The sequence below is a fragment of the Serinus canaria genome, chromosome 17, assembly GCF_022539315.1.
Source record: "Serinus canaria isolate serCan28SL12 chromosome 17, serCan2020, whole genome shotgun sequence".
NCBI classification, from domain to species: Eukaryota; Metazoa; Chordata; class Aves; order Passeriformes; family Fringillidae; genus Serinus; species Serinus canaria.
The window spans coordinates 5,456,610-5,467,081 of NC_066330.1; the positions used below are offsets into that span (position 1 = coordinate 5,456,610).

The 10,472-nt window shown below is 47.8% G+C and overlaps 1 protein-coding gene across 2 annotated transcripts; it reads right to left on the reverse strand.

The window, feature by feature from the left end:
• Positions 1-80: 80 nt before the first annotated feature.
• On the reverse strand, positions 81-10,375 carry TBC1D13 (TBC1 domain family member 13). Of its 2 annotated transcripts, XM_009093460.4 has the most exons (12): positions 10,221-10,374; positions 9,970-10,043; positions 9,694-9,734; positions 9,217-9,278; positions 8,838-8,937; positions 7,703-7,785; positions 7,388-7,547; positions 6,411-6,618; positions 5,675-5,838; positions 4,003-4,163; positions 3,800-3,857; positions 81-3,072 (listed from the first exon to the last, which is right to left on the reverse strand). In XM_009093460.4, exons 1-12 carry the CDS (start codon positions 10,241-10,243, stop codon positions 3,007-3,009), a joined length of 1,200 nt encoding a protein of 399 aa, XP_009091708.1. In that variant the 5' UTR covers positions 10,244-10,374; the 3' UTR covers positions 81-3,006. The 2 variants fall into 2 exon arrangements, with proteins under 2 accessions (XP_009091708.1, XP_018773288.1); XM_018917743.3 differs by lacking the exons at positions 81-3,072; positions 3,800-3,857 and having other exon boundaries at positions 4,073-4,214; positions 10,221-10,375.
• Positions 10,376-10,472: the final 97 nt, after the last annotated feature.

Here is a 10,472-nt window from a genome sequence, read left to right on the forward strand (position 1 = left end):
AACCCAGACTAACACCTCCCACCCTCAAGATCAGCTCTTTCAGCAGGTCAGGATTGTAAGAAACCAGAAGCAGAAACATCTCGAGGCTGGAACAGATGTTACTTGGCCACACAAGCAAGGAAACACCATTCAAGTATTGTCTCACTTCAAAAACAACAAAAATAAATCACCAAAAACCTTTGAGGAATGAAGCCAAGGGCAACATGAGGAGATTCAAAAGCTGGTAAAAGGTTAAGACTTTCTTTTGTGTCCTCAGAAAATCTGGTTTTGCTCTTAAAGAAAGGAGAAAGTCTTAGAATAAAGAAATAGATGTCCCACTCCTTTCAACAGCAGGACAGAAGTTCTACCACACAGGAATGAAATAAGCAGGAACATAAAACAGCTTTTTATGTATGGAACAGCCTGTCTGGACGTTTCTAAGTTGTTGCAAACTCTCCCAACAGAACTCAGTAGGTTTGGCAGCCATAGTTTGGATAAGGCTACAGAATTTATCCCAGAGATCCTTTCCAGCAGCCAAATCTCCCATTGCATCCCTTTAAACCACTGCAAACTCCTTTCAAAAGCACTCATTGTCACCCCCTGAAGCAAGGTGACATAGCACGAGTCCTTGGACACCTAGGAGGGGAGAAGGCAGCACCACACCTGTGCTGCCACCTCCCCTGTGCCTTCCCCAGTGGGATGGTCCCCAGGGCCCAAAGCTATGCTGGAAACGTGCACAAGTTCATTTCCAAGCAATGCTTTCTTCCTGATTTGCCTGCTGCCTCCTCAGGTTATTTTAAGGAGACTTCCAGCTGTTTTAAGGAACACTCCTGTTGCCAGTAAGAAATTCCAGCATAAGGAAACCCTGCAGGTGCCAGGGGTACCCAGAATGAACAGCCCAGCAACAGATTCAGGGAGATGAGAGCAGAGTTTGTGCATGGAATGGGAAAGCTGCAGTATTTATAGCAGTTCTGAGGCAGAAGTGTTTGGAGCAGGTACAATTCTGCCTCCTAAGAGTGGGGCCCTCTGGTTCTACATTTGTAGAGAACCTCCCAGGTGGCTCTTAGAGCACACCAGGTCTGGCCAACAGCCTCCCTAGTGCAGGTACCCACGAGCTGATAAGACCACCTGGAATAGCTCAGAAAGAAGATCCATCCAGTGGCCAGAGCAGCCAGGATGCTCCACCACACTGCTGTCATGGTCTACCTGTCCCATTTTTCTTTTTGAGGAAAACTATACCCTCAAGAAAAGATTGCAGCAGAGAGGGATACTGTTGCCACAGGTATTAATTACAGATTGCTTTAAACCTTAAATTGCTCTTGCAACACAGCAGCAACACATGGCTGCACAAGTGGTACTTGAGCATCTTCTCAAGAGGCAGAGAGTGCTTGGGATTGCCAATAAGAACATGGGAACGTGCACCAACCTGTCCTGCCATCTCCCCACACACCCTGGTGAGAGTTACAGCAGCCTGGTGAAGGCCTTCAGGAAAGAAATAACACCAGTAAAAAAAGCTGAAGGCTGCCAGCATCCCTCCTGCTAGGGCAAGTCTAGGCCAGCAGCAGCTTAAGCAGATCTTACAAAGACTGACTGACCTTTAACAAATCAACACCCATAAATACCAAAGACTGCAGTGTCCGACAGCAGAGGTGGCCCAGCACAGCACAGAAAGAAAGGGAAAACCATGTTGGATTAGTGTTCACTCAAGAGCTTCTGCACCACACAAGCACCTGGGTGCTGGCAGTTTCTCTCTCTGAGGATTAGGGTTTCTGCTCAGCTCAGCACTGTGGCAGGTCAGCAGTTCTCCCTGTGGTTTGTCTCAGTCCCTGTTCACCTGAGCCCACTGGACCATGTCTGAAGTGCAGCAGTTTCCCTCTCAGGAGGAACAAATGTCCAGCTCAGGACTGTGACTCCAACAGGACCAGGACAGAACAGCGGATCAGCCCCAGCAGTCAGCTCATGACAGATGTCTGTATGCCTGCTGGATTGTGCTACAGAAGGACTCTTATTGCAGATCAGAACTGTCTCTTCCTGGCAGGAAGTACTGTGAGACAACAGCAAGGTTACTGTGACCAGACCTTAATGGGAGTAGTATTATTTAAGCCACTGAGGCAGAAAACTCCAGTTCTGTGCATGTATAAGCTACTAAATACATCTGTCTTCATTGCACATGATTAGGTGTCAATTTCTTGTGTTTCAGAATCCTGATTGTAGCTGGATATGCTCCAGTTCAGAGCAGCATGAGGCCTCCCTGTAGCAACAATCCTGCTCTAAGGCTGTGCGTAGTAAGGCTTGACTTGGAACTACACTTCAGGGGGGATTAAAACCACCACAGTGTTGCTTTCAAGGACACCTCGTCGATAAGGCAGTTCTGGATTCAGGCAGTTTGAGTGCACAAAGCCACCAGATGTCACCGTGTCCTCCCACCTCAACTTCCCAAGTCTGTTTCCCAGTCAAAGGAGTGCAAACTGCCAGGTGACCTTCACCAGAAAGTGATGCAATCTTCACATGCCTCAGGGATGGCCAAGTGCAGACACAAGAGAGGAGAATCCAGAATCTACTTGAATGGCAGAATGTGTGACTTCACTGGAATACATTCTATTCACAGGAGGAAGATCCTTCTATCCTCACCCACCAAAATTCACTGGACTTAAGTCTGTCCATTCCCCATCAGAAGTTACTCCGTGTGTTACTTCCACAATACAGGAGTCCATCCCTTCAGGGATATGCAGACAGAAAGTTTCTTTCTCCCCAAAGTCATTAAAAAAAGATACAAAGAACTGCTTTTGGCAGCAAAGAGGCATTTGAGATGTGGAAAAATCTGGAGTGCAGGACCCAAGTAGATAAGGAAGTAATCAGTCCTTGACCTAATAAATAGAGTAGAAGTCTTCCAGGTGGCCAGTAGTTCTAACAAAACCTGAAGTCTTGCAGAGACCAGTAGGAGCTTTAGTGCACCACACTGCAAGGGGCCATCTCCCAGGATCCACTGCCACACAGTTCTCTGACTCCTTTTGTTAGGCCCATGGACTATTTGGAATCTTGAAGTTCCTTTGCCTTCTTCAAAATCAGATGAACATCAGAGATGGGATAATCCTGTGGCAAGGAAGCAAAGGGATTTCAGTGACTTCCCAGCATTCTTGATACAGATTGTTTTGCTTAAGCAAGGCAAACTTTGTTGTCAAAGTTCTTGGCTTATTATAATATACAGCCATGTTCAGTTACTCCTTTAACAGCTACAGTTTCCTGTTTTGTAACTGATCAAACCTCAATACCCTTCCAGAAGGTTTGTTGGTTTTTTTCCACTTTGTCCTCCAAGGGCACAGTAACCTGGCCTGCCACAGGGCTCTGTCTCATGTCAGAGAGCCTTATCAAAGCCAGTATCTTGCACAGCCCAAAGCAGGAACTGGCAGAACGTGAGATATCCAACTGTGCAGTGCAGGCATTTCCAACCTAAGGCTCTCGAGATCTCAGAACTGAACAAAACCCTCTGGCCAAAAAATTTAGCAGTGTTACATAAGGTTTCACATCTTTGCTTGAAATTATTCAAATTTTTTTGCAAACCAAAGGAACACTAGAAACCTCCAATCTATGATAATTTCCCTGTAGGGTAGAAAGGGTGCATGTGCTAAAGACTCCCACTTCCAGTAATGAGAGTGCTTTAAGATCCCTGCAGATTTTCCTGCATGCAAACATCACAAATGTGATACTTGTCTTGAACCAGGCACACCCTCCCACCCTCTCATATACTGTCATCCTCTCTCACAGCACTATTTTAAGACTTTTCCAATTGCTCTCTGCACCCACTCTATTGAATTCTTACCTGTAGCAGCCTCATGTTCAGAGTGAAGTCTCCTTCCAGCAACTGATCCCGGATGAGTCTGAAAGATGGAAATTATTCCAGCTACTTTTGACTCTTTACAAAGAAACTTTAAAACCAACAACCTCTTCACCAGATGCCCTAACACATGCCTAGAGAAGACTCCTGGATCCACGGAAGAGGAGGAAGGCTGTGTGTGTACTTACGTCAACATGGCACAACAGACGAGCAGGAGGAAATCGAAGCGCTTGTCGTCAGCAAAGAGGGAGTCCCAGATGCGGATGACATCTGGCAGCAGGAACTCTTGGGACAAGAGCAACGTCAGCCAGCGGAAGGCAAAGAACTGGGGTTTGATGTTCTGTTCTTGCTGTCAGACAGGCACCAGGCAAACAATGAGTACGTGCTCCCGGCCAGTTCCCTACAGACAAGAGATGCACCCCATGTTTCCATCCCTGTCTCCTCCCCAACACTGCTCTAAGCTCCCAGCTCATCCTGCAGCAGCAGGAAAACCTCTGCATCCTTGGGATACTCTCCCATTCAAGCCTGACCAAGAGATTTTCAGTGCAGCCACACTCCACACTTACAGCCAAGCCAGAAAATGCTCCTCTATCCACAACATGGAGTAAAGGAAGCTTTTCTCCCTAAAGGCTCTATTTGTGTTCTGTTAAACCTGCCAAGTAATTTTGAAGTTCCCATTTCAACAGCATTTTATCTGCAAAGCTGCAGCCCTCCCCTGCTAACACAGGCACTGTTTGTCAGGATTTCCTCTCCTTTCCAGAACCCTTGTATTTAAGAAAAGATTTACTATTCACAAAGATAAACAAAGATGGAACAGAGTTCATACTGATGGTCGGTAAAACATGCTGTAAGCACCTTTAGCCTGAAGTTTTCCTGTTTTCTGATGTTAAATCCAACATAGCCTAAGTTTAACCAAGGTCAAACAAGCTCAGGATTCTGCTGATATTCCTAAAGACTAGCTGCTGCGCAGCCAAGACCATTTCCTGCCAGCCAAACATTAAGCAGTTTTTCTCCCCACTGGATCTGCTACCAGCCAACATTCTAGGCTGTGTCACTGTGCTGACAAACCATCTTCGGGATCATAGAAGAAACATACCCTGACTTTTCTAGATGGAAAAATACCTCAGTGTAATTTGGTCAAGGTTGCAGTAACAAGAATAGCTTTCCCTTCCAAATCTCCTTGGACTTTCACACCAAATGGACTATAAGACTGGAGATGTTTATAATGAAAGCTGGCTTCTATGTGTTCTACAAAAGTCACACAAAGCCAAAGCAGTTGAAAACCTCTGGATGAAAGGGAACAGAATAATTTGGCCAGTGGGATCATCCAGCTCACTGGATTTCACTTCTCCTTTGGAATGTGCTCCATGGAGTTTAAGTCAGTGCCATCAGGGCAGCCAGTGGCAATAGAAGTGTGTGTGTGCAGCGTGGGGGATGCTTTTTGTTTTGTTCTTAAAAGCAGAAACAATTTCTGTAGCGTGGAATGTTGAAGAGCTCAACAGCAGAACTCATGTTTGGATGTCTACAAGAGAGTAAAAACTCCAGCTATGCAGGTGACCAAGGATCATGGCCAAGTTCCTTCAGACTCCCAGCTGGCAGCTGTGCAACAACCATAGTTTGGCTTTCGGAGGCAGGCAGAGGAGGAAGCCTTGCTGTGTCAGCTCACTCTGGGCTCACTCCAAGGAGAGGCAGTTTCAGCTCTCAGTAAAAATCTCTCTGCCCCACAGCAAAGCCCTTCATACACTCTGTGTTCTACTCAAGCACAGTTTAACAAAACTGACATTCACGTGCACTGTTAAGCCACTCCTCTCATCCCACCCAAGACCCTGGGTGACCCCAGAGAAACACCTGGCTCCTCACCAGTTTCAAATACAGCTCCACATCTTTTTCCTTCAGGGTGGAGTACACCTTCTCCATTTTGTAGGTAATACCACACTGAGAATCATCCAGACTCTTAATGAAGTTATCGCGAATTTCAGCCATTAGATTAGTAAAGCAGAAAAATGTGTCTGCTTCAGCATGTTCTGGGGAAAGAAAAGAAGAACATGGGAGAATAGAGGAAGCTCACTGAGAAAGGTACAAAGCTGTAAAATTTTCCTTGCTCCATAATCTGGTTGCTGTACTGGATCTGAGGAGTAGATCCCACCAGATCTTGGCTGGCTTGGTCTGGGTCAAAACTAGACAACCTGTTTTAGTTTTTTTTTCTAAACTAGAAACATCTACAGAGCCATGGCAGATACTAACCCTGTGTCCAACACACGGTCTTCGTGACATGAGGTCACAAACCAGTTATCTAGGCACAAGAACCTAATCTGCCACCAGCACGCACCCTCAGAGCTCCTGTGAAGCAGAAGCAACAGGCGAAGTCCTCCCTTTCAATTTTTTCCTTACCATCTATATAAAGTACAAGGAAACAGAAACTTCTAAAGGGATTTTGAGTTTAACAAACAAACAAAAATAGCTCAAAAATCCTCACTTCCCATGTGCTCACCACTCCCAGCCTATTCAGCTTCCACCAATTCCCCAAAATTCCTCATGCCATGCAGAAAAGTCGCAGTACCACAGCCACTGCTGAGCAGTCAAAAGGCTTCCTCACCTTTCCATTCACTGTTAGGGTCTGTAGCAAAGGTGTAGTAAAGAGGCCCCACAATTTCATTCATGCCCTGGACATAGGCTATCCCAGGGTTCAGCTTGGCATAAATGAACAGGATCCTCTCCACCACTTCCCAGTGAGCTTCGCAGCCGTTGGGCAGAACTTCGTACTCGCTCAGAGAGCTGGGGGTGCTTTTAAGAGGGGAGCTCACCTGGAAAACAAGGCTGAATCAGGACAACCAGGTGGCACAGATCCCTTAGCACATGTGCCAAGCTTGGCTTTTAACACACATAGGCCCCCCAAAAGATCTGGGCTGTTTATACCACATAAACCAAGACTCAGCTCTGGGAGCACACAGGCAGAGAAGTCCAGATGCTGGCTATCCCTGAGGAGCAAAGTCTGTGCAGCAATGAACAGTTCCTTCTGAATCACTGCACCACATGATCTCACACAGTAAAAACCACAGCAGTTCCATTTCTTTGTCAGCAGTACGAAGAAAGGGTATTGAGAGTTGTGGGAGAAACCACCTTCCCCAACAGCACGTGTGCTGTAACACTCACAAAAGGGGAAAGAGACTAGGCATTTTTACATATACTCCTGATTCTAAGTTTGAGATCAAGCTCTGGATGACTATGGAAATTTGTAATTCATAGTAAATTAACTCTTCAGTGTTTTGTTGCCATACAGGAAGGCATATGTCAAGCATAAAATTTGTGACTCCAAATTCTACCAGAAGTCCGGTAAAAACAATCTTTAAAATTAAACACACCTACAATTCTCTACAGTCTGTCAGACACTTCAACTGATTCTACAACGTCCAGCCCCCAGAATGCTCTGTATCTGCTGGAGTGTTTCCTTAATTCCACTGCACAAGCAGAAACAGAAACAGAGCACAGCCCAAGAAGGAAAGAGAATCACCCTTCCTCCTCCCAGTCTGAGACCTTGCCCTGTGACAAGGACAGCCCCCACCCAGAGCTCACATTTGTCACCCCACTGCGGTTTCGTGCCACTGTCTGCGACTTGAGCGTGGTCTGCTCCACCCGCCTGCGCAGCGTCTCAAACTCGTTCTGGGGGTCCAGGATTAACAGGCAGGGATAATCCGTGGGGCGCTGGAAAAATGCCATGTCAGGGTACAGCCTCCTAGGATGGACACAGGAGGAAATCAGGGACAAGAAGGAAGTTCATGCCCCATGTTGAGTGGGAGGCTCGGTTTAATATTAAACTCTGTTTTCAAAGTACGATTTGTTGACCAAACCGCCCGGGTTCAGAAATCTGAGTGGCTGTGCCTCACACACCTGACATCTTTGTCTATCTGGAGGAGCACTTCGTTATCCTTGAAGTAAGTGTTCCATCGACTGTCTGGATTTGGATTGAGAGGCTGAAGAGAGAAACAACAGAAACAGAACAAGCATGTTTCACACATATCAATATCCTCAGTAAACATAAAGTGATTTAACATTTCTGCTGTCACTCTGCCATCACCACCATCTGAGCACTGCAGGGTCATTTTTTCTCTCACATTTTGGATCCTTTTCACTCATCTTTTCAAGAGTTTGTGCCCAAGTAGTTGGTTTTTTTCCCCCTCTCTTAACAAGATTCCTAACTGCAACTCCAAACCTGTACCATGGAGATGGTATTTAGACTTGGGGTAAGAGTTTTCCACCCACCCAGCACTTTGATGTTGTGGTTCTTCTCTCCACACAAAGTTAACAACTAACCAAGGAAAAAACAACAACCTACATTCCAAGGGATTCAGAGATCACTGTGACCTGCCTGTGTGGTTTTACAGACATGCCAGTTTTACACCACCAAGGCTCCAGGGATCACAGTGGGGCAGGTGACTGCAGGGGAGTGAACGCTCAGGTCATGGGAGGAGCTGTATCATTTTACAGTCTCTTCTGATCAGTTACTTCACTCACTCCTCCCACACACACACTCCTAACAGCACTTTCAAAGAAGGAGAAAGCCAAGGCATGCAGGAAATAGTCTGTTAAAAAAATAACAACCCAGTAGCATTATCAGAAATAATCAACTCTCCTGCCTTCCACAGCCCAGCCTGAGTCTCCTGCTTCTTTTCTGTCCTCTGCTCCGAATCCACTCTCGGACCCAAATTCCCAGGGGAGCATCTCACGGCTCCAGGAATCCCTTGTGAGCCTCTCCCATTTCCTAGGAGACCCATGGCCTGGGCAGGCAGCCCCAAAGGGCAGGAGGAGGGAAGTGCACAGCTGGGAACAGCTCTCTACAGAGCTATCGGTGCTTTGCTAGAAATTCACACTCAAGGCAAGCACAACAAAAGTGCCAGGCTGGCACCTGGGAACCATCCCTCCCCCCTGGCAGGGCAGAACAGTTTGGAACAGAGCCAGGAGCAGCCCAGGGGGCCAGAAACTCCCCAAGGAATTTTCTGCAGCACAAAGGCTTAACAACACTTACATGATCCTCTAAGGTCACATCTTCCCTGGAAACACCCAGGTTGGCCTTGGCAATCCCAGGCTGGATAATCATTTCTTTTAGGAACTGGGAATACAGATCCCTTAAAGAAGAAAAGAGGAATTTGCAAAGAGGAAGATAAGGTCAAGGTGAGCACACAGACAGAGTTCAAACAGATTTTTCTGTCGGACCCTGCTCAGCCAGAAGGCATCTGATTTTCTCTTCAGTGTAATAGAAGGGGTCAGTCCAGCAGGCAGAAGGGAGAACAGCACATTACACACAAGAACAATTTGTTTTATGAAAGTACTTAATTATTTAAAGACTATTCTTCTTCTCTGAAGCTATCTTTGAAAATAAAAGGGACAAGTACCAACAGCCTCACCTCTGTTTCTTCAGCAAAGAGCTCCATAAGGCTTTCTCTAAAGGGAGGTAGTTCAGGAGTATCTGTACAGGAAACAGGTGAACAGGAATTAGTATTCAATGAGCTGTTACACCTGCAAGATGAGCAAAGCAAACCCAGTGGCTCAAACTGGCTCTTGGAAAATACTGGGAGTCCTCTCAAGAGAGCCAAGTACTTTGCTAAGCAACAGTCAGGAATATTTCAGGGATTGGCTTTCCACACAGAACTATTTGTAGGACTGATCAATAGCTAACCTGACCGAAATGCACTGCTTGCTTAAAACTGAGGCTGCTCACATGCAAAGTGCTGATCTCCACAAATTACTGCTGACTTCTAGTGGCTTTTAAGCTCTGGATTTATTGTTTGTTTACAACTTTAACTGCCAAAAAAGGACTATGTGTACTTAATCAACCCAAAGCATCACTGTCAAGAAAGAAAAGCGCCCCAAGCAAAACCCACCTTCCAGCACAGGCAGCGCAGCCCACCATCAAAGGGAATTCCTGTGGAACACCAGGCAGAGAAATAACCACGTTAGCCCATCTCTCACCGCAGGTTGCTGATGTCACCTCACAAACAGGCCTGGCAACACTTTTCCTCCCCGAGGGGCACGAAGCTTCCCCAGGGAAGCTGCTGGGGCTATCCACGGGGTTATCTCCCAGGGGGACAGCCCGTGTCAGGCGGCACCAGCCCGGGGCACCCCCTCCCCAGCCGGGGGCCGGTCCCCGCGGCACTCACCGCTGAAGCACAGCTCGCGGAGCTTGGTCAGAGCCACCGTGGGTTCGCCCAGCACCTCCTGGAAGTCCGCGATCCTGAGGGGAGCGAAGCCGCGGGCGTCATTAGGGTTGGTACAGGCAACCCGAGACACCCCAGAGCCCACAAGCCCTCAGAACCCCCGATTCTCGAGAACCCCCACCCCGCGCAGCGCAGCCCCGGCACGGTGTGGAGGGGGAAGGACCCCCATCCCTACAGAGACCCCCGACACCGACCTGCTCTGATGCAGCCGCGACATGGCGGCCCCGACGCCCCTTCCCCGCGCGCCGCATAAACGCTCCGGCTGGAAACGCTGCACGGGAAGGGGGATGCGGGACGGGCCCCGCCCCGCGAGGGCGTGGCAGAACCGCCCACTCCACACGAACCCTTCCCTGGGCTAAGCCCCGCCCCCACGCGCCCCAGGGCGCCTTTCCTGAGCGCCTGGCCCCGCCCCGCCCATAGCGTCAAAGCCCCGCCTCCGCCCGTTG

What these genes read in the sequence shown, in the direction of transcription:
- TBC1D13 (XM_009093460.4), bottom strand. Translation starts at nt 10,243, where the DNA reads ATGTCGCGGCTGCATCAGAGCAG. An exon ending in GTCTGTTGTGCCATGTTGAC is followed by an intron (nt 3,858 to 4,002) that starts GTAAGTACACAC and finishes TCCATCTTTCAG; the next exon opens with ACTCATCCGGGATCAGTTGC. An exon ending in TGAACATGAGGCTGCTACAG is followed by an intron (nt 3,073 to 3,799) that starts GTAAGAATTCAA and finishes TCCTTGCCACAG; the next exon opens with GATTATCCCATCTCTGATGT.